Source organism: Hyperolius riggenbachi, chromosome 1 (assembly GCF_040937935.1).
Source record: "Hyperolius riggenbachi isolate aHypRig1 chromosome 1, aHypRig1.pri, whole genome shotgun sequence".
Taxonomy (NCBI): domain Eukaryota; kingdom Metazoa; phylum Chordata; class Amphibia; order Anura; family Hyperoliidae; genus Hyperolius; species Hyperolius riggenbachi.
In genome coordinates this window covers 621,831,954-621,856,669 of record NC_090646.1, presented here as the reverse complement: position 1 = coordinate 621,856,669, position 24,716 = coordinate 621,831,954, and the positions used below count along the sequence as shown (strand labels likewise).

General features: G+C 42.9%; 1 protein-coding gene across 2 annotated transcripts in view; it reads left to right on the top strand.

Moving 5' to 3' along the window:
• LOC137529039 (complement component C6-like) overlaps positions 1-24,716 on the top strand; it is a 183,304-nt gene that overhangs the window by 26,410 nt on the left and 132,178 nt on the right. For both annotated transcript variants that reach the window (XM_068250936.1, XM_068250929.1), the window contains exons 2-3: positions 11,008-11,162; positions 18,205-18,364. In XM_068250936.1, coding sequence (XP_068107037.1) covers positions 11,020-11,162; positions 18,205-18,364 — 303 coding nt within the window. In that variant the 5' untranslated portion in view covers positions 11,008-11,019. The remainder of the gene's footprint in view (positions 1-11,007; positions 11,163-18,204; positions 18,365-24,716) is intronic.

Here is a 24,716-nt window from a genome sequence, read left to right as displayed (position 1 = left end):
ACAGAAATTGTGTACATGCTGTCTGAGTGTTAGCTTCATACTGTATGGTATATCTTCCAATTGCTAGTTTGAAGTGGGGAGAGTTTTGGACTTTATCCATCATGTGTGGCCCGCCTACCACCAACACCTCTGTTTTGTCAAAGTTCAGCCTCAACCAGCTGGTGCTCATCAAATTTTGTAATTCCACTAGACAGGTATTGATGGATACTGATGGGTCTTGAGTGTCAGGCTTGAAGGACAGATACAGTTGTGTGTTGTCTGCATAACAGTGGTATCCTAGGCCATTGTTCTGGATGGCCATAGTTCTGGACTATTTTGCCCACTGGGAGCATGTAGACTGCAAAGAGTAATGGAGATAGCACAGAACCCTGTTGAACTGCATAGGCAAGTGGCACTAGATTAGAGTAGTGTGAGCCCAGACATACTTGCTGTGTCCTTCCATATAGGAATGATGGAAACCAGCTAAGAACAGCACCCCTTAGGCCACAGCAATTCTTCAGTCTCTGGATTAGTATTTCATGATCCACAGTATCAAAAGCTGCAGACAAGTCAAGAAGAATCAGAATTGAGCACTCGCCCCTGTCTCTTGCTGTAAGTAGATCATTAATTACTCGGACTAATGCCGTTTCAGTGCTGTGCTTTTTCCTGAATCCTGACTGAAAGGTATCAAAAATTGTATCTGTAAGCCTGGCTTCTAGCTGGTTGGCCACTGCTTTCTCGATAACTTTTGATAAGAATGGTAAGTTCGCCACCGGTCTGTAGTTGGTCACAGAGTCCAGATTCATGAGGAATCTAATTTTATTTCAGGTAAGGATATATTTTTCTGAAATATAATTACCAGGCTTCAAACAGACCCTATGTATTCCCAAACAATTATTGCAGGAGACTGTAAAGCGACACCTTCCCCTCAAGAGGATAGGCAATTGCGAACACTTGAAATAGCAAACATTAGTGGCCAGGACAGACATTTATAAGCGTTCCTTCTGGAATAAGGTATGATTGATGTTTGTCCCACTCTAGGATTGATCTTATTTTAGTTGCACCGAATTTGGTGACTAAGGTGAAGGCCTCCGACATCAAAGCAATGATTATTTCAGATGGTGCATCGGTACAAGCCATATTTCACCTTAATGGTACAAGATACTCTTGGGAGGGTTGAAGGTTCCCTAATCCCTAGCTATTTATATGAAGATGAGCAATTTGCTCTCGCCTTGACTGGTTGGTAGTGGGAATACATGGACTATAATCAGAAACATATTAGGGACCCTGTGTTGTTCTGGGAAGCTGCCAAGGCAGTTTTGAGAGGGCAAATCCTATCCTATGTAAAATCCTATAAAAAGAGTGCCTTGGACAATTATAGGAAGAAATGTGGTAAAGCAAGGTGAGCCTATTTCACATTTCAGAGTGGCCCTTCTGATTAGAATAGAAAACTCTGGCTTAAAGCAAAACAGGAAATTATCAATCAAAATATTATACTGCGGGACGCGGCGATAGCATGGCAAGAGGTTAGAAAACTGTTTAACCTCCTTGGTGGTAACCTCGAGTCAGGCTTGGAGTAACGGTCTTTGCTAACCTCGCCTTTGCTAACCTATTTCTCACACTACCCCTATGCTACCTACACATAACACTAACTTCACCTATCTACTACTAACACTTCTCCCCACCCACTCTTAACGCTAATCTCCCCTACCTAGGCCTATCTCTTGGTTAGAGCCAGAGCCGGGACAAGGTCCTCCAGCACCCAAGGCTGAGACACCAAAGTGGACCCCTCCATCCCTACCACCCCAGCTGACACGCACTGACTGCTATTAGACTAAGAGGTGCCCCAGGGCCCCCAACACCTTAATCTCTAGTTATCTGGCTTGCAGTCACTGCCATGTATCCCCTTTTCTTATTTCTCTCAGCTATCCCATTCATGGAAGGAGGCTACAGGGAGACATTGGAGGGGTTGGCGTATCCGTGTGTCATGCTTTTTTTTCGTGGCTAAAAGTGGGCAGGATGGACTATATACAGATCGGCTTATACTCGAGTGTATACGGTATGCACACAGTCCTGCCAAAAAGGCTACCAAAGCATACTACATAACTGAGTCACCTGCAATATGCTTTTGTATGGGGATGTGAAAACTACCTACAGATCTCACTACCCCTTTGTCTATTTAGAGACACCTATAAATGTACCTTTATATAGAGAATGATTAGACTCAGAACCGGCTCTATGCAGGGGCAAGAGGGGGCATCGCCCCCTCAAATAAATGTTGTGCCCCCTCAAGCAGGTGGGGTGGCAGCAGAGAGAAGAGGGAGCGATGGACACAGCAGTGGGGAAGGAGGGATGTCTCCCCCCCTTCCCTCACCTGCGGCTCCCCCTCTCTCACTCCCCTCTCCAGATATGGGCGGCTGGCAGCGGCAGCAGAACACTTCCTCTCTTCCCAGTGTGGGAGAGAGATCTGTGCGCCACTACTCTGGTCTAGACAAGACCAGAGTGGTAAGTATTCTGTTGTTTTCTGCCAGGAAAACTTTTATGGCTGTAATTACAGTAGCTTATCAGTGAATATCAGCCTTGTGATTGTGACTGTGTGGTTTTGGATATGTCTTGAAATAAAGTGGATCCTTTTGGATAAGAGCGGACCATTCTTCCTTGTCACATGGGTTTTGCTAACCTAGTCAAGCACTATCCAAAGGTTGCATGGGGAGAAGCGATATTCTTTTCTTATTTAATAATGAAAATTAAAAAGTTTAAGGGGCACTACAGCGAAAAACTGTAAAATTTAAAATATGTGCAAACACATACACATAAGAAGTACATTTTTTCCGGAGTAAAATGAGCCATAAATTACTTTTCTCTTATGTTGCCATCACTTACAGTAGGCAGTAGAAATCTGACAGAAGTGACAGGTTTTGCAATTAAGAAAAAGGGGGCTACACCATATCATTTACGATCATATGATACACTGAATTGTGGTCTCCCAGTACTCCCAGTACTCCCCTAATTAGTGACACATTACCCCAATTTATTAGACTTCAAAAATTACATATGAGGCTAGGGTTCTTAATATGTTGCCAGGTAGACCATTTTATTGTGACACTGTACAAAAAGGCTTGATTACATGCAAAAATCAGCCCTCTAAAACACTTTAAAACCTCGCTGGAGCAACAATGATAATGAACACGACTCTGACCAATTACCATCTAATTAGCCGGCAGTTCATACTCTCCTCCACACTCTCTTGCAGCCATGGCGCCCAAAAACACACTTAAATTACTACAGTTCAGTAGGTAGTTGCTTTAACCAGATATTAGGCGTCCCATAGGGAGCAGAGGGATCCAACTGTATAACAGCAAAAAACAGCAGGTATAGTGCAATCCTGTACTTCTCACAGAGATAGTCCCATAGATATCAGTACAGCAGCAACTGACAACCATACACAGATGATAGCGCTGTTTATCTCACCACCTCCGTCATGTAATTCCTTCAGTGGGTACCCACACTGTCAGCAACTTGCCACTAGGGTTTGGATGTTTGGAACGGAATTCCGCTTGTGCTCCGTATATGCCGGTGCATTATCTAGCACTCCAGCAGCCAGGCATTACACCCTCTCCCATGCGTTCGGATCGTACAGATCACCAGGACGCCAGCGGTAACTTCCGCAGTCTAGTCAGCGTGCAGAGTGTGGAGTAGGTCACATGGACGCACAGGCTCCACCCATCTACGCGTTTCCCGCCCCTAAGTTGGGCGATTCGTCAGGATGTCCATTAAGGCGTTCAACAGTCTTTCCTTATAGCTTCCTCCCCATGTTAGCTCCTCCCCTCTCTGCTGCGTGTCATACAGCCTCATTGTGGAGATTTTGTGCAGTGCACTTGGACATTTGGGGGAAAGGGAGGCATATCATTGGCTCTAACTGTTCCTATAGGTATGTACGCTACAAGGTATGATACTTCAATATGGATCATCAGTATGACTTGTATGAGACTTTTTGACTCCACAGTCCCAAGTCCTCACAAAACCCGTCCATTAAAGCTTATAGGGCAGCGATCAAGATAAGGGGGAGAGAGCAAGTGACTGGTAAAGCAATACATGACAGTTTTTTTCTCCTTTTCTCTTCCCCTTGACATTAAGCAAAAGGCATTCACCACATGCAAACATCTCATATACTTCACAAATACAGGCACGCCTATTTCTATGATCAGAGTCATCTCAAGAGTATGCAGCCTTTTTCAAATGGGGTTTAAGACTAAATTCATTGTTAAGGCCACATGGGGATAAGGTCTGCAGTTTAAAGATCCACATACTTTCCTTACAGAGGAGCTCATTCCTGCAATCCCCACATCTCCCAGAGATCTTCAATCTGTAAATCCCCTTAAAAAGCGTACCCTGCAATTTCGATCCATGTTGCTCTGCATAGTGCCTGCCCAATGTTGTGTCCATATTTTTATTTACAATATTGCCCATATGCTCCAATATACGTGCCTTCAGAGCTCTTTCTGTCATCCCTATATACATAAGGCCACAGGGACAGGTGACCATATACACTACCCATTCTGAATTACAATTAATAAATGACTGGATCCTATATTCCTTTGATCCTCCACTGTCCCAGAAAGTTTGGGCCTTATGTATATAGGGACATGCCTTACACTTACCACATCTATGCATTCCCACTACCGGTACTTTATTTAACCAAGTTGTCGGTGCTGGACTCCGCCTATACTCACTTTTAACCAACATATCTTTCAAATTGGTTGCACGTCTTGCTGTAACCTTGGGAATAGGGTCAATTATCTCAGCTATCTCTGCAGATCCAGTTAGTATATGCCAGTGACGATCTAACATCTCATGTAGTTTACTCCAATGTGCTCCATATGTGCTTATCCCCCGAATCTTATCATTTTTTTCTTTTTCCTGTTTCTGGTGTGTCCTTCTCTGCTCTCCTTTCCCCACCTATAAGCTCATTTCTATCTCTCTCTCATGCCCTCTTTAAGGATCTCTGCAGGACCTTGTGTGGGTAACCCCTCTCTCGAAATCTCCTATACATTTCTCGTGATTCATTTCTAAAGCATTCATCCGAGGAACAGTTCCTCCGTAAACGGACGAATTGCCCATACGGGATCCCCTTAATTAGGTAGTCCGGATGATGGCTGGTGGCGTGGAGAAGGCTATTACCCGCGGTCGGTTTTGTATAAGACGACGTAACTATCCTATTCCCACTCAGATTTAACATAAAATCCAGGAACGACAAATTTTCATCACTATAGTTATACTTAAGTCTAATATTCCTCTCCACATTGTTCAAGTGGCCGATAAAACGCTCAAGTTCACCAAACACACAATTGGAGAAACTCACTCCCAAACAGTTCTCTGCTGCTTTATAAAGCCTGCAGGCTGCTTATAAGCCAATGAGAAGTGCACACATAATACACCTAGCTTGCAGTGATAATCAAGCAGAAGCTGAGCAAGTCAGCCAATTAGTTGGAGAGGGCTTCAGTTGCATATAGACAATGGCTATATGACCAGCAGGGGGCACCAGCGTGCAGGATATTCCCTCTCATCTGCCCCCCTCCTAACTAAACTGCATGGGATACTACAATAATTAAAAACAATGGTGCATGAGCCAGCCTGGGGCCCCTGGAACTCTCATTGCCCGGGGCCCCAGAACCAGCATCTAACACCATATGTGAGCACAGCCAAAACCTTGGAGCTGCCACCTCCAAGGCCTGTCTCCTACTGCTCTAAAACTTACCAAACACAGAATTGGAGAAACTCACTCCCAAACAGTTCTCTGCTGCTTTATAAAGCCTGCAGGCTGCTTATAAGCCAATGAGAAGTGCACACATAATACACCTAGCTTGCAGTGATAATCAAGCAGAAGCTGAGCAAGTCAGCCAATTAGTCGGAGAGGGATTCAGTTGCATATAGACAATGGCTATATGACCAGCAGGGGGCACCAGCGTGCAGGATATTCCCTCTCATCTGCCCCCCTCCTAACTAAACTGCATGGGATACTACAATAATTAAAAACAATGGTGCATGAGCCAGCCTGGGGCCCCGGGAACTCTCACTGCCCGGGGCCCCAGAACCAGCATCTAACACCATATGTGAGCGCAGCCAAAACCTTGGAGCTGCCACCTCCAAGGCCTGTCTCCTACTGCTCTAAAACTTACCAAACACACAATTGGAGAAACTCATTCCCAAACAGTTCTCTGCTGCTTTATAAAGCCTGCAGGCTGCTTATAAGCCAATGAGAAGTGCACACATAATACACCTAGCTTGCAGTGATAATCAAGCAGAAGCTGAGCAAGTCAGCCAATTAGTTGGAGAGGACTTCAGTTGCATATAGACAATGGCTATATGACCAGCAGGGGGCACCAGCGTGCAGGATATTCCCTCTCATCTGCCCCCCTCCTAACTAAACTGCATGGGATACTACAATAATTAAAAACAATGGTGCATGAGCCAGCCTGGGGCCCCGGGAACTCTCACTGCCCGGGGCCCCAGAACCAGCATCTAACACCATATGTGAGCGCAGCCAAAACCTTGGAGCTGCCACCTCCAAGGCCTGTCTCCTACTGCTCTAAAACTTACCAAACACAGAATTGGAGAAACTCACTCCCAAACAGTTCTCTGCTGCTTTATAAAGCCTGCAGGCTGCTTATAAGCCAATGAGAAGTGCACACATAATACACCTAGCTTGCAGTGATAATCAAGCAGAAGCTGAGCAAGTCAGCCAATTAGTTGGAGAGGGCTTCAGTTGCATATAGACAATGGCTATATGACCAGCAGGGGGCACCAGCGTGCAGGATATTCCCACTCATCTGCCCCCCTCCTAACTAAACTGCATGGGATACTACAATAATTAAAAACAATGGTGCATGAGCCAGCCTGGGGCCCCGGGAACTCTCACTGCCCGGGGCCCCAGAACCAGCATCTAACACCATATGTGAGCGCAGCCAAAACCTTGGAGCTGCCACCTCCAAGGCCTGTCTCCTACTGCTCTAAAACTTACCAAACACACAATTGGAGAAACTCACTCCCAAACAGTTCTCTGCTGCTTTATAAAGCCTGCAGGCTGCTTATAAGCCAATGAGAAGTGCACACATAATACACCTAGCTTGCAGTGATAATCAAGCAGAAGCTGAGCAAGTCAGCCAATTAGTTGGAGAGGGCTTCAGTTGCATATAGACAATGGCTATATGACCAGCAGGGGGCACCAGCGTGCAGGATATTACCTCTCATCTGCCCCCCTCCTAACTAAACTGCATGGGATACTACATGGGCTGACTTGCTCAGCTTCTGCTTGATTATCACTGCAAGCTAGGTGTATTATGTGTGCACTTCTCATTGGCTTATAAGCAGCCTGCAGGCTTTATAAAGCAGCAGAGAACTGTTTGGGAGTGAGTTTCTCCAATTCTGTGTTTGGTAAGTTTTAGAGCAGTAGGAGACAGGCCTTGGAGGTGGCAGCTCCAAGGTTTTGGCTGCGCTCACATATGGTGTTAGATGCTGGTTGTGGGGCCCCGGGCAGTGAGAGTTCCCGTGGCCCCAGGCTGGCTCATGCACCATTGTTTTCTAAAATGCTCAAGTTCGTCCGCACCCTTTCTCCACACCACCAGCACATCATCAATGTATCTCACCCATAGGGCCACCCCCTCCTGAAACTCATCATCTCGATAGACAACTTGTCGCTCCCACAGGCCTAGGTGCAGGCAAGCATAAATGGGTGCACACGATGCGCCCATTGAAGTTCCCCGCACCTGCCTGTAATGGCGTCCTGCAAATGAAAAACAGTTATTACCCAGTATTAGGTGCATAGCTTCCACTACGAAGGCATTATGAGCATATGCATGTGGATAAAACTCATATGTAAAAAATTCCAAAGCTCTAAGTCCCTCCTCGTGAGGAATAGACGTGTACAACGACTCTACGTCAATGCTCACCAGGAGGGACCCAGGCGGGGCCACAAAGTTGGACAACACACGCAGAACATCCCCAGTGTCCAAAACAAAAGACGGGAGTGATGACACAATAGGCTTCAATCTTATATCTATGTACTGTCCAAGACGTTCTGTAGGCCCCCCATTTCCGGACACTATTGGGCATCCTGGGGGATTTGGCAGCTGTTTATGAACTTTTGGGATAAAGTAGATTGTCGGTATGTTATATTCGTCTACCTTCAAATATTCCCATTCCTTTTGGTCAATTATCCCTGTATAGAGGGCTTCATCTAAAAGATCATTTACCCTGTGTTTTATTTGTGGGAAAGGGTCCTCATCCAATCTCTGGTAAATATCCGAGTCTCCAAGTTGTCTATAGGCTTCTCGTACATAGTCCTCCTCATCGAGCAGGACTATGTTACCACCCTTATCACTGGGTTTAATAATAACACCTGGAGCTTTCTGTAATTCCTCCAGTGCTTTAAATTCCCTGGGGATCAGATTGTAACCAGAGACAGGAATAGACCAATCGACACTTCGCAGGTCCCTTTCTACTGCTTTCAAAAACACTGACAGGTATTTATTATTGTTCAAATGGGGTATAAACATAGATTTTTTTCTTTAAGTGGGTTTTGGGAGGTAATATTTCATCAGTATTTTCAGGGGCAGATGGTAGAAAATCGTCTGGTATTGGATGGGCCTCATCCCACAACGATTTCAGGGCGATGAGAGCATCTCTCTCACATCTAGTTAGTCCTGTGTACAGTGGGGCATTATCCGGCACATCCTGTCCTGTGCCATACATAAGCCTCAACATTATTTTCCTTATAAACATGTACACATCTTTATAGATGTCAAATAGATCACCCTTAGAAGCCGGTGAGAAAGACAGGCCCCTCTCCAACACCTGAACATGAATTTTCTCCAATTTAAATTTGTATAGATTAATCACTACCCCTGATGATTTTATATCCTCACCTATTTTTGTTTCTGTGATTGGCCACTGCGTGTCATCACTCCCGTGTCCTCCTCTCTCTCTTCCCCCGAACTGTCCTGTTCTGTGTCTATTGTCACATCGTTTTTTGATTGTTTTTTGGGTTGCCTGTGTCTTAGTTCTCTTTTCCTCCTCTGTTTCCTGCTATTAGCTCCTGGATTTTCTATAATTGTATCTCGACCAGAAAAGGAGACTGATCTTTTACTTGAAGTTGACTCAACCGACATACCTGTCTCTTCTCCCGACTGTTCACCCGTTACACTGCTTCCCGTAATTTTCCTTTTCCTTCTCTTTTTATTCCTATTATTTACACAATTTTGTGGATTTAATGCCTCATCAGAGTCCCATGCAGCTAAATCCTTCTGGAACTTCTCACGTTTTTGTCTCTTTATAGCTGCCGGTTTTTGCTCAACTGATTGCCTCAAATTATCGTTCAGACCCCCAAATGCCTCATGACTGCTAAATTCATTAGGAATCTCAACACTTTCAGAAATCTCTTCTGTTACTTCCTCTAACTGTAATTTCTCCTCCTCTGCTATCATTTGTAGAACCTCTAGGCCACGCGCCAAAGCTCGCTCCTTCCACTTGGTCACAAATCGTTCAGTCAATAAATTTTCAGCAGGTATAACCCGCTCCAACAAGCCACCCGGAATGACACCTGCCTTATAGTATGATTCCAATAGTGATACATTCCACTTTCGTTTAAGTTGTTTATGAAGCAAGGCTCCATGGTTTTTAAAAAGATTTTTTAAATCAGCTACATCATTGGATCTAACATCCTGATTGTTTCCTGAAAATGTCGCCTCTATTTCATCATCTACATCTTTTGAAATCATATAGGTCATCTTGGTGCCTTGCTGATAACTCCAACGAAAGTGGAATTCCTTTGGAGGAACTTGCAGTAGACACGTGACCTAGCACACCGCCAATTAGCTCTAGTAGGTAGCAGTATATAGCCAATTCAGCCGGTATAAGAGACAGACATGGAGAAAGGGTCAAAGTAAAAGACTGATAAAATTAAAAAATCTATGCGCTCAATTTAAGCTATAATCATATACCTGTACTAGTGAGTCACACGGCGTACACCATTAGCCATAGGACAATATATCCACATAATCCACAATTAAGAAAAAGGGGGCTACACCATATCATTTACGATCATATGATACACTGAATTGTGGTCTCCCAGTACTCGCCTAATTAGCGACACATTACCCCAATTTATTAGACTTCAAAAAATTACATATGAGGCTAGGGTTATTAATATGTTGCCAGGTAGACCATTGTATTGTGACACTGTACAAAAAGGCTTGATTACATGCAAAAATCAGCCATCTAAAACACTTTAAAACCTCGCTGGAGAATCTGTGCGGCACAATGATAATGAACATAACTCATTAACCAGTAGCAACAGCGTGGATCGGGGAGGGAGGCCCTAGAGCTGCGCAGCCGCAATCGCGTCGGTGCGAACTGCGCAGCCGCGGCCTCCTCCGGCGGCCATATTTGAGAAGGCAGGAGAGCCCGACCTGGGCTGGGGGGTCGGGAGGAGGACAAGCAGCGGGGACCCGGCGGAGCTGCACAGAGGGCGCAGATGGCGTCCTCCGTGCCTTCAAACGTGATACAAGTACAGACCTTTTTTTATGGATTTGGGCTCGTAAGTCCTTTAACCAGATATTTAGTGACAGGTTTTGGACTAGTCCATCTCTTCATAGGGGATTCTCCGCAAGGCTTTTATTCTGTATAAATATATTCCCTAAAAAGGATTTAAACAATGATGCTGGCCAGCTTTCCTGCTCTCTACACAGTTTTTTGGCAGTTGGACAGAGCAACTGCCATTCACTAAGTTCTTCAGAAAATAAATATATCCCTGAGAATCCCCTATAAAGAGATGGACTAGTCCAAAACCTGTCACTTCTGTCAGATTTCAACTACCTACTGTAAGTGACAGCAACATAGGAGAAAAGTCATTTATGGCTCATTTTACTCTGGAAAAAAAATGTACTTCTTATTTGTATATGTTTGCACATATTTTACAGTTTTTCGCTGTAGTGCCCCTTTAAAAGTAAGGACTATGTTGTTCTTTTTCAGAGTGGAGCATTAATGGATTCCAGCCTCTCCCTCTTGTGTCTGCTCATAAGTTGTCTTGCAGGGACAGCCTCCTCATGCTTTTGTGATCGCTACCCATGGACCTCTTGGACAGCATGTTCAAAAACATGTGCAGGTGGAACACAGAGTCGGTCCCGGTAAGTCCCAAATCCGAAATTTGTAATAAAAAACAGAGATAGATCAGATCAGATCAGTGGACATTTTTTGCTTGGTCTTCCTGGAATAAAAATCTAGTCCCTTCCCCTCCCACTTTTACTCTAACCATCCAGTATTTCTCCCACAACGGTCACCCACCTTCTTGTCCAACCATAGCTTCATCTCTGAACCAGTGCAGAGCTTCAACGTTCCAAAAGGGACATATGTACTGCAGAAAAATATTTTAGTTACAATATAAAAAACAAACACAACAGCTTATAAAAAAATCTGATTCAATTTCTTCATCAATGCCAAGCAGTTGTGACTAGTGATGAGCAGGAACTTTGCATAATCATAATTTTGCATTGTAATTCGCAATTACAATGCAAAGTCATAATGCAAAATTTCAGAAAAAATCTTAGATTACTGTTGTTCGTAACCAGGAACCGTAATTCTGCAATTGTGTGTAATTTTGCACTAATTTTAGCAGTTAATAGCAAAGCCCTCTTACCTCAAGCACCAAATGTCTACGTATGTTAAGAGGGATAGTGGAAACAAATAAACATTTTTTAAAAAAAAAAACTTGTAGTTTTTCAGAAAATTGATTTTAAAGATTCAAAGTAAAAATGTTTTTTCTTTTCTTTTAAGGGAATCTGAAGTGAAAATAAATGTAGGAAATAATGCATTGTATGTGTAGTACAGCTAAGAAATAGAACATTAATAGCACAGATATGAGTCTTTATTATTTCCACTACAGGAAGAATTAAGAAACTTGTTAAGATAACACTTGTTATCTATGCAAAAGAGCTTCTCTGAGCTTTCCGACCCAACTTGAACCGCTGTTTTCTGAGGCACTTATACTTTAAAGAAACAGTGACAGACAGCTTCAGATTAGATTTTTACTGCATGGAAGTTGTTGAAAGGGTCATTAGACTTGCTCTGTTTCATAGTTTAAAATACAGTGTGTGGTTTGTAAACTGCAAATACTGTATGATAGAATTATTATTATTATTTAGTATTTATATAGCACCAACATCTTCCGCAGCGCTGTACAGAGTATATATAGCCTTGTCACTAACTGTTCCTCAGAGGGGCTCACAATCTAATCCCTACTATAGTCATATGTCTTTGTATGTATTATGTAGTGTATGTATAGTAGTCTAGGGCCAATTTTAGGGGGAAGCCAATTAATTTATCTGTATGTTTTGGGGTGTGGGAGGAAACCGGAGTGCCCGGAGGAAACCCACACAGACACGGGGAGAACATACAAACTCCTTGCAGATGTTGACCTGGCTGGGGTTCAAACCAGGAACCCAGCGCTGCAAGGCGAGAGTGCTAACCACTACGCCACTGTGCTGAATGATGCAATGCTATAAAAAAAGCTACATAACTGAAAATAAAAACATAAGACTCTTTTCTTTGCTACTAATGTTCTATTAATTATTCATACTACACATACAATTCATTATATTAGTTTTTTTCTGCTTCAGTATCACTTTTAACAGTGACATTTTCCTGAGTTTAAAACCTTACACTTAAACTTATCTGGATGAATATGTTCGTCCAGATAGGCTGTGCTGCTGCGGCCGCCTGAGGCGCCCCCGCGCGCGCTGCCGCTGCCTGCCGTTAGCCCCTGATCAATGAATGGGAATATACTTCCCATTCATCGATCTAAGTCCCCCGCAGAAAAACCGACGGCCTCTTATCAAAGGCTGCAGTCTTTCTGCTTAAAAAAAGTTCCCCGTCCTCGTTCTAGTTTCTGGAAGCGTGATCGTTCGCTTCCAGGACTTGACTGTGGCCATCTTGTGGCCACCCACATACATTTTTTAATAAGTAAATACATTGTTTTAATTTAATTACCCAAATAAAATGTACCCAAATAAAATTACCCAAATAAAATTTTTAATAAAAAAAATAAAAAAAATTACAATTAACAAAACAAAAACAAAATAAATAGTTACCCAAGGGTCAGAATTTTTTAAATATGCATGTCAAGAGAGCATGTTAATATAATTTAAATGCTGTAATAACCGGGACAAATGGGCAAATAAAATACATGGGTTTTAATTACGGTAGCATGTATTAATTTCAACCTATGATGGCCAAAAACTGAGAAATAATGATTTTTTTAATTTAATGATGATTTAGAATAAAATAATTCTTAGCAATATGTTCCACCCAAAGAAAGCCTAAATGGTGGCGGAAAAAAACAAGATATAGATGATTTCAGTGTGATAACAGTGATAAAGTGATTGGCGAATGAACGGGAGGTGAAAGTTGCTCAGCTGCATAAGGGTGAACAACACTGTGGGCTGAAGTGGTTAAAATCAGTTGTTTCAAAAATTACAAGGTCTTTATGAAAAAATGTTTTGACTTGTTACCTTTAGTTCCCGTAACCTACGTAGCAATTTTGGTAACATTAGCATCTATGGGGGCTTTGCTTTTCACTGTTAAAATCGACATAAAATTACAAACAGATTATGCAAAATCAATTGAATTTCCAAATATTCCAATTACATATGGCCGTAACTGCTAAATTTTTATGAAAAGTTTTGCGCAATCGTAATAGCAGATTATGACCGACCATCACTTGTTGGGACATGGGGAGACGTATAGGCTTGGTTCGTATTAGGAATAAGCAAGCAAAATTTTCAAGTTCTCATGTTCAGTCAAATAAGACTAAAGGTGGCCACTGGCCACACACAATACATTTTTTTTTAAACATTTTATTGGCAAAATATACAAACATACAACAGCATATCCACATTCAAGGAACACAGGGATGTACAGCAATTGTCAATCCAATAAAGCACAAACTATAGTACCTCAATCAGCTAGGACTAGCATCAGTACATAACACATACCGTGTTTCCCCAAAAATAAGACACGGTCTTATATTATTTTTTCCTTAAAAATATATGCTAGGGCTTATTTTCGGGGAGGTCTTATATTTTGTGGGGGTCGCCAGATCCCCCCTTAGTATATAGCAGATCTCCCCCAGTATATAGCCAGTGTAAATACCTAGGTCAGATTATCCCCTCCTCCTGCTACTGCCGCCGATTTACCTCCCCTGCTGCTTGCCCCCTCCTCCAGAAAGTCTGATCCCCTCCGGCTTACGCAGTGCATAATTCAAATCTCAGATCAGCGGGGAAAGGCAGCTAAAGTTGTACAGTATCAACACTGCCATATACAGGAAGTGATCTCTGTTTAATTCCTGTATACGGCGGTCGGCTGCGCTTTTACTGTACAACTTTAGCTGCCTTTCCCCTCTGATCTGAGATTTGAATTACGCACTGCGTAAGGTCTGATTTGCTGGAGGAGGGGGCCAGCAGCAGGGAGGTAAATCGGCAGTAGCTGTGGTGTGACATCACGGCGAGGGGGGTCGCAGGGGTTGTGCAGCTAGGTCTTATTTTCAGGGGAAGTCTTATATTTCAAGCATGCTTGAAATATAAGATATGTCTTATTTTCAGGGGGATTTCTTATTTTAGGGGAAAGACAGTAATATAACTATTGTATGTTAATACAAAGGTATCAGCAAACAATAACATGCACTATACAAGAACATGTACACAATATATATCTGGCTGCTAAACATCTGAGAATCACATTTAGGACCAACTATATAGATAACATTTATAATTGACCCAACATCACTTAAGTATGTGACTCACTTTAGCAAAACAATAACATGAATGAAACCGCCGTCTAATTACTTTGTACAGCGCTGCGATCTGCAGAATGACACGGCTGTCCCCTCCTGAGGCACAGAAGTGATCGACTGTCATAGGCTGAAGCCTATGACAGCTGATAACGGGGATTGGCTGGCGGGGAGAGGAAGGGAGGGGGTGTTTACAATAATAATAAAAAAAAAACCTTTTTATTTAAAAAACAACAACACAAACACACAAATAAACTAACAAACATCTGGGGGGGGCGATCAGACCCCACCACAGAGAGCTCTGTTAGTGGGGAGAAAAGGGGTGGGGGGAAATCACTTGTCTGCTGTGTTGTACGGCCCTGCAGCTTGGCCTTAAAGCTGCAGTGGCCCATTTTACATAAAATGGCCTGCATTATTAGGGGGGTTTAACACTGTGGTCCTCAAGTGGTTAACCTTTTGAGGACCGTAGGCTTACACACCCCTAGTGACCAGGCTATTTTTTCAAATTGGTGCTCTGCAACTTAAAAACCTTGCTGCAGAGCACTACAACTTAACATACTAATGAATTTTACTTATTTTTGTTGCTGCCAACAGAGCTTACTGTTGGTGGAATCTGATTGCTGCTATATCGTATGTAGTTTTTTCATAGGCATCAGCCTATGAGAGGCAATCATCTGCTGGCCCACTCGAGGGGAAAGCTCAGTGACAGAGCTGTCCCTGTACATCGATGCTATAGATCGCAGTGCTGTGCCCGTAATTAAACAGGGCATTTTTACTCTTTACAGTCTACTAGTGGTGATCACCGCTGGCAGACTGTTGACGGAGCAGAGCAGGGATGCGCGATCCCTGGCAAAAGACTCCCCCAGGACTTGACGCCAATTGGCGTTAGGTGGTCCTTGGGGGAGCCACTGCGTTTACACCCATTGGCGTGACGCAGTTGTTAGGAGGTTAACAGATTTTACTCAATCATCAAGTGGAGGGGACGTAGGAGCAAACCACCATAAAGTAATAGTTCTGTGGCCAAAAATAAGGTTTCTCTAAGGGATATACATTCAAATTTTGTAAACGTATTTTCTGCAAAAATCCCCAGAAGGCAGTGCTTGGAATGGCAATTCAAAGATTGCTCTAAAATTTCAGACAAAAACTGTACTACTCATCCCCAGAAACTGGCCACTGAGGGGCAAGTCCAAATGAGATGCCAAAAATCTGCATCCATAGTAGAGCATTTGGGGCAAAAGTTGTCTGAAGTGGGCTTCATCCTAACTAATTGTTTAGGAGTCAAATATGTCTGCCGAAGAATATAAAATTGTATTAATTTACCCTTTGCAGAAATTGTTTTTTTTTAATTTTATTTATTTATTGTATTTCTAAAGCGCCCACATATTAATCATTCAGTGCTGCACATTAAGATTACAGACAATATTTAGGGGAGACATACAGCGATAAGACAATACAGGAATACATGCAAACCAGAACATGCAGCACAGTATGAGTATAAGGTAATGCTTATTCAGTCACTGGATGGGAGCATGGGGATTAGGCAAGTCGAGTTCACTCAAGAGTTCACTCAGATCCATAGGATGGGTGTACGGTAATGTAGGTGCGTGAACAGGTAGGAGACATGAGGATGAGGACCTTGCCTAAGGCTTACAATCTAGAGGAAATGGAATGGTAATCATGACATCATGTGCAGAGCGCTCCCGGCCACAGTCACACGCTTAGAGACTTGCGCAAGCTGGGCTAGCTCTTGCGCAGTGAAGCCCGACTCTGGTAACCCGGAAAAGTCTGCCGGGCGGCTTTAGATAAGAAAGAAACAGGACACAGGAGAACGGGAACAGCTCACCGTACATGTCGGCTCCCTCCCATGTTTCTCCTAAGGGTTTTCGGCTCTGGTATCCTTTAAGGACTTTTTTTTTAGGGTGCCTTTTTGAAATACTTGAAAAACTATGACAAGTTCTGAGAGTAATGTTTTTATTGGGGAAATTGATAGTTAATGGATAAACAATCATCATCTTCTCTATATTGTTATGGAGTGACTTTGTAGATTAATCCTCCTTTGTAGTTTCTATAATGTTTCTGCAGTGTAATCAGAATCAGTTTCTTCGCCAAGTACGCTGTTGACGTACCGGGCCTGGAAATTGGTTGTGGTACACATGGCAGTGGCAGGAGGGACGTGAAAAGACATTCAATAATTCAAGAGAAAGACATTCATTCATTCGGAAGATTACAAAGTACATACATTACAAACATGCCTAGCACTGGGAAAGAGTACATTAACCCTTTCACCTCCAAGGGTTTTTTAAAAATAATTAACATGTTTTTCATATTTCTATGGGAAGGTGTTTAATAAGGTATTTGGATGTGGTTTTACTTTTTGGCTACAAGATGGAGATATAGAGTCAGTGTGTTCTAAAAATAGAAACAGAACCATCTGTTTATATTTGTTTGTATTTGTGTACATACAGGGACGTAGATACTCGGGCTGGGGGAGGTGAAAAGGTTAATCCTGGTGAAGGTTCAGGGTTGGCGCCTGGGGAGCTAAGCTGTCCATGGTCTAAACTATAAGGGCCCAGTTGGGCGCGTGCCCAACAGGAGGACTACCTATGGAAAATAAGGTGTTTCTGTGCCTTGTGGTTCTGGAGTGAATTGTTCTGAAGTGGTAGTCTAATGGGAGGGGCTCCCACCCGCTCCCACCCTACCTGGGTGGAAGGGATCTTGTGAGATCCTGCTGGCTCTTTTCCTCAATCTGGCGGTGTGGAGGAGGTCGAGAGGAGGCAGGGGCATACCGATGACCTTTTCTGCAGCGCTTATTACTCTCTCTCTCTCTCTCTCTCTCTCTCTCTCTCTCTCTCTCTCTCTCTCTCTCTCTCTCTCTCTCTCTCTCCTCCTCCTCCTCCTCCTCCTCCTCCTCCTCCTCCTCCTCCTATCCTCCTCCTCCTCCTACTCCTATCCTCCTATCCATCTATCCTCCTATCCATCTATCCATCTATCCATCCATCCTCTTATATCATCCAGTAGGGAATTGCAGATTTTCAAAACAGCTTATATACCATAGCTGGGATTTGAACCCAAGATGCAGTGTATAGTAGGTATCTGTCTTAACCTCTAGACCATGAACCACACTACATGGTAAAGCTATCCTAGCATAAACCATACTACCATTATGATCAATGCAATAGAAAAAGTAGTATGATTAAGGATTGGTAATTTTTGAACAAAACAACTAACAAAATCAGAATTATTAATTCCGACCGGAATCATGGAATTAATAATTCCGCGGAATTTTCCGACCATGCCTGATTGAAATTACATCATATATTAAAAAAAACAAAACACGCTGGTTCTCTTAATGAAGATATGCATTAACAAGCTGCTCTTGCTTACAGACAGATAACGTATGATGAATACTATTGGAACAATAACTGTCAACAATTCTGCACAGACGTGTATCAGACCCGTTCATGCAATGAACAACCGTGTGCCATCAACTGTCATCTTGGGGAAGATGGGCCTTGGTCTGATTGTGACCCGTGCCTCCAGAAGCAGGTGTGATCTCTCTAAGGACGATATCATGTGTACAGAGATTTATTAGTGGCAACACATCTGTAGCTTAAATGGAACCTTAACTGTTGCTAAAAAAAAAGAGTTCAACTTACCTGGGACAAACCAATCCTCCGGACCCCTGCAGCAAGCCAGTTTCTGTTCCAGCATCTTGCCAGTCGGCGGGCCTCTGTCTGGCCAGTCAGTGTGATTGAGGACGCGTGTGACCAGGACAGCGAAGGCGCAGTGGCTTGTCGACGGGCCAGTTGCTGGAGCCAAAACTGGCCTGCTACCCGAGGATTGGTTTGTCCTGATGAGGGCACAGGACATCTGCAGGGGGCCAATGGGGGGCCCAGGTAAGTTCAACTCTATTTTTTGCAACAGTTAAGGTTCCCATTAAAGAATCTCTAGCTGCTTAAAAAGGAACTCCAGTGAAAATAATGTAATAAAAAAGTGCTCAATTTTTACAATAATTATGTATAAATTATTTAGTCAGTGTTTGCCCATTGTAAAGTCTTTTAAATCCCTGATTTATATTCTGACATTTATCACATGGTGACATTTTTACTGCTAGACAGTGATGTAGCTGCTGCTTGCTTTTTTGGCAGTTGGAAACACCTGTAAACAGCTATTTCCCACAATGCAACAAGGTTCACAGACAGGAAGCTGCCAGGACTATGGTCCTCAGAGTTTCTTATGGGAGGGGTTTCACCACAATATCAGCCATACAGAGCCCCCTGATGATCAGTTTGTGAAAAGGAAAAGATTTCACATGGGAAAGGGGGTATCAGCTACTGATAAAAATGAAGTTCAATTCTTGGTCACGGTTTCTCTTTAAGTTATCTAGCTGAGGGCGCATTCACAGTGGGAGGTTATTGTCCTGCGGTATAAAGTCATTATAACGCAGGTTAAAGCACTGTAATGTTAAGCCTATGCGACATTCACATTCTGACGTTAATGAGGCGTTGTAAATGTTGTGTTATGGTAACTCACTGCTTGCAGTGCGTTACCTCTAAAAGCAGACGTTAAACAGATACAGGGAAGCATACTTTTCATTGCCTGTATGCTGCACTGCATCTACTGTATGCCACAGTAACGCAGCGTTAATGTGCGTTACCAGCTTTTTTGCATTGCGTTTTAATGCTGCTTTGTGACTTTAACGTCGCATTACAACGCAAAGTCCCACTGCGAATATGCCTTGAGTTACTGCTAACTAGGGATGAGATTCCAAATTCCATGGAATTCTGGTTTTCCGCTGTGGAAATCAGTATATGGAAATCGGAATTCTGTGGAAATACCGCATTGCCGAGACCCAAAAATTTTAGGCCAATCACAAGACTCTGAAGCACTACACTAATCAGATAATTAGTATTGCACTGAAATGCGCAAATACTTCTACAAAAAAAAATATATTTTTCTTTGTACAGTTAACGAACTTTATTGACAAAAATAACAAAAAAAACCCAAAGCATTCTGGGGAAATAGGTAATCGGAAATCCTGATTTTAGCGGAAACACACTTCTTGGAAAGTGGAAATCCGCATTTCCAACCAGCTTTGCTACTTACTATGGATTTGATTTGCAAAGCTTATATCATGGATTATCTCACTTTAATTAGTTTTTATCTTAAATATAAGAAGAGATAATTCATGAGTTAAAGGAATACTTAAGCCCCCCAAAAAAATGATATTTACTCACCTGGGGCATCCCTCAGCCCCCTGAAGCAGTATGGTGCCCTCCCAGCCTAGCTCCGATCCTCCTGTCCCCGCCGGCAGCTACTTCCGGGTTACATGTAACATATACGCTATAGCAGCATAGAGGGTGATATAGCGGCTGTGAACGTGGAGAATCAGCCGCGTTCCCAGCCTGTCGGTGGCTGTCGCCGAACCCGGAAGTAGCCGCCGGCGGGGACAGGACGATCGGAGCGGGGCTGCGAGGGCACTATCCAGCTTCAGGGGGCTGAGGGATGCCCCGGGTGAGTAAATATCATTTTTTGGGGGGGCTTAAGTATTCCTTTAAAGTAAATCCAAGATGAAAATAACCTGATGAGATAAGCAATTGGATCTGTCCTCCTACTCTTAAAATGATTGTAACAATCCTGCAGTTTTATTTTCTGTATAAGCATTTACAAAGTAGATTTAATTTTGTATTGTCTCTGCTCATTTGCAGTGTCTCAAGAGTTCATGAGCGAAAATACAGTACATGAACTATTGATTTTTTAGTACAGGCAAAACAGAGGCGCCAAAAGGATAAAAATTGTTAAAAAGTGTAAAATACAGTAAGAGGAGGCCAAGGTGGACTTACCTCGTCCAAGCAGACACAAGATACTGTTGATATTATTCAACAAAAATATGTATTTACATACTCCAGTAAGTGCAATGCGTTTCACAGGCATATCCCACTTCCTCAGGCTATGAACCGAGCATAACTCATATCAATACATGCATACACCACAGTTGGCCTCGGTCATCAGACAGTCAATCAGTGGCACCAGGAATAAGGAAAAAACACACAAAAGTATGTATGTCCGAAACTTACTCCCGGTGCCTCCAACCGACTGACAACCGAGGCCGACTGTGGTGTATGTGTGTATTGTATGATTGGAGTCTCGAAAAGAACCCAAGGATAGATGATTATTCTTCCAAGGTATTTTGGGTGAATTAGCTGATTACAGTCTGACACTTTGACCCGAGAATATTGAACATTTTCACAATATTCTAATGGTCTGAAATTTTGATTTGGGGGTTTTCATAAGCTGTAAGCCATAACCATCAAAATGATAACAAATGAAAGCTTGAAATATCTCACTTAGCATGTAATGAGTCTACTTCATATATTAGTTTCACCTTTTATGTTGAATTACTGATTTAAATGTACGTTTGCACAATATTCTAATTTTTTGAGTTTCACCTGTATACAGTGGGTTGCAAAAGTATTCGGCCCCCTTGAAGTTTTCCACATTTTGCCATATAGTAATATGGCAAAATGTGGAAAACTTCAAGGAAATCACAAACAGGAATCAATTTTATTGGAATTCCACATGAAAGACCAACACAAAGTGGTGTACATGTGAGAAGTGGAACGAAAATCATACATGATTCCAAACATTTATTACAAATCAATAACTGCAAAGTGGTGTGTGCATAATTATTCGGCCCCCTTTGGTCTGAGTGCAGTCAGTTGCCTATAGACATTGCCTGATGAGTGCTAATGACTAAATAGAGTGCACCTGTGTGTAATCTAATGTCAGTACAAATACAGCTGCTCTGTGAGGGCCTCAGAGGTTGTCTAAGAGAATATTGGGAGCAACAACACCGTGAAGTCCAAAGAACACACAAGACAGGTCAGGGATAAAGTTATTGAGAAATTTAAAGCAGGCTTAGGCTACAAAAAGATTTCCAAAGCCTTGAATATCCCACGGAGCACTGTTCAAGCGATCATTCAGAAATGGAAGGAGTATGGCACAACTGTAAGCCTACCAAGACAAGGTCATCCACCTAAACTCACAGGCCAAACAAGGAGAGCGCTGATCAAAAATGCAGTCAAGAGGCCCACGGTGACTCTGGACGAGCTGCAGAGATCTACAGCTCAGGTGGGAGACTCTGTCCATAGGACAACTATTAGTCATGCACTGTACAAAGTTGGCCTTTATGGAAGAGTGGCAAGAAGGAAGGCATTGTTAACAGAAAGCATAAGAAGTCCCGTTTGCAGTTTGCCACAAGCCATGTGGGGGACACAGCAACCATGTGGAGGAAGGTGCTCTGGTCAGAAGAGACCAAAATGGAACTTTTTGGCCAAAATGCAAAACGCTATGTGTGGCGGAAAACTAACACTGCGCATCACTCTGAATACACCATCTCCACTGCCAAATATGGTGGTGGCAGCATCATGCTCGGGGGGTGCATCTCTTCAGCAGGGACAGGAAAGCTGGTCAGAGTTAATGGGAAGATGGATGCAGCCAAATACAGGGCAAACTTGGAAGAAAACCTCTTGGATACTGCAAAAGACTTGAGACTTGGTGCAGATGTTCACCTTCCAGCAGGACAATGACCCTAAACATAAAGCCAGGGCAACAATGGAATGGTTTAAAACAAAACATATCTATGTGTTAGAATGGCCCAGTCAAAGTCCAGATCTAAATCCAATCGAGAATCTGTGGCAAGATCTGAAAACTGCTGTTCACAAAACGCTGTCCATCTAATCTGACTGAGCTGGAGCTGTTTTGCAAAGCAGAATGGGCAAGGATTTCGGTCTCTAGATGTGCAAAGCTGGTACTATAAAGTATTGACTCAGGTTGGTTCTATAAAGTATTGACTCAGGGGGCCGAATAATTACGCACACCCCCACTTTGCAGTTATTTATTTGTAAAAAATGTTTGGAATGATGTATGATTTTCGATCCACTTCTCACATGTACACCACTTTGTATTGGTCTTTCACGTGGAATTCCAATAAAATTGATGCATGTTTGTGGCAGTAATGTGACAAAATGTGGAAAACTTCAAGGGGGGCGAATACTTTTGCAACCCACTGTATATGGTAGTCTCCACATGCCTTTCACTTCAGTTGTACTGTAAGGGCATGTTTATTTTAGCACCGGCCAACCGTCTCAGAAATGGACACCAGCACTTTTGCACGCAGATTATGCATCAGAATCCCTGTAGCTGTTCCATGCAGGGCTATGGGGATTCGGAGGTGTTGCCCAGAATTCTTATTCTGCACAAATACGGAAGCAGCCTATTGATTTCAATAGGCTGAGATTCCGGATCCGCATTTGTGTCCGTGAAATCGGGCACAAACAGCCCCAATGGAAAAGGGCCCTTAGCCCTTGATTGTAGTAATAACGTCAAAATATTGTAGTAATAACGTCAAAAGGAGATATTAAACTGCAGCCCATACTGAAATTGCAATGGAGAGTCTATGGGAGTTTAATGGGGACAAGTGTATCAAGTATAGAGGTGTACAGAGGTCATTGCTCAGCGTATCAAAACCATTCTTTCTATCTGAATGATTAAGACCTTAGTCATTCAGATAGAAAGATATGTCCAACTAGACCCGTTGGCAGTTTTTTCCTATTTAATTAATATGGTGCAGATTTAAATTGTCCTGAACTCTGTGGATCTCAATGGTCTAGATGTTTGTTTCTTTTTTATCTATGTTTGTCTTTAGACCACGTTCCAAATTAGCAGTGAGGAATGAAACAGAGAGCAGGGTAGGTGTTTTCTCTAATGTTCCCACTGATATATATGGTAAAATACATGCGGGTGCTTTGTCTCTGGTTCCCTTTAAGGGGCTGCTCTTCCCATGATTCCAGCCCAAAACATTACTCTGCCACCTCCTTGCTGACATTGCAGCCTTGTTGGGATGTTGGTGGCTGTTAACCAACCAAACACCACTCCATCAACCTGGACCATGAAGAGCTGCACGTCACTTATCAGTAAACAAGACTGTTTGAAAATGAGTCTTCTTGTAGTTCTGGGCCCACTGCAGCTGTTTCTGCTTGTGAGCTTAAGTTAGTGGTGGTTGAATAGAAGGTTTATGCACTGACATCCTCTGGAGAAACCTGAACTTGGATGTTCACATGACTCTGGAGGCACCAGCAGCTTCAAATACAGTATATGTTTGCTACTTGGTAATGGCATTTTAGTAGCTGTTCTCTTGATGTATTTTTGATTTTGATTTTAAATCTAATAATTAAAATGTAACGATTGGTGTCAGCACACAGAGAGAATCTGATTATTGGTGATCTGCAGTATCACCATGAATACAGATGTATACCTGATTATTGATGATCTGCAGAATCACCAATAATACAAGTATGACTAACCTCTGGACACCTAATAATGTGTAAGTGTTTGGGTGCAACAGTAGAAGGCTATCTCCCGTGGAGCGGGAGATACAGACACCACTGCAGCCAATGGAAACCTGAGGAGCAGGTGACCTATGGCGGAGCAGGAGCTATCTCTAGAGATGAGATAGAGCAGCAGCCAGTGATTCCCTGATGGAATGGAATCAGACTGTACTGCAGCCAATGGACTCCTAATGGGAAGAGACCACTGACTGTACTGCAGGAAGGCTTCTCTGAGGAACAGGAGGTCCTTGCAGCTAACTGACACCTGGTGGATTAGTGCCAAGGAAGTACAGACAGACTAATCACTCAGGGAACAAGTGACAGCCAGGAAGGTCAGACAGACCAGGTCGGCAACACATGAGCATATAAAGTACAAAGACAGAAGACTGATTCGGTAACCGGATACAAGCAGGGTCAGCAACTGGTAGACAGATGGCCAGAGGTACCGAATCAGAAGGCAAGAGAGAGGTCAGCAAAGCAGAAGGTCATAACAGATATACACAAGCACA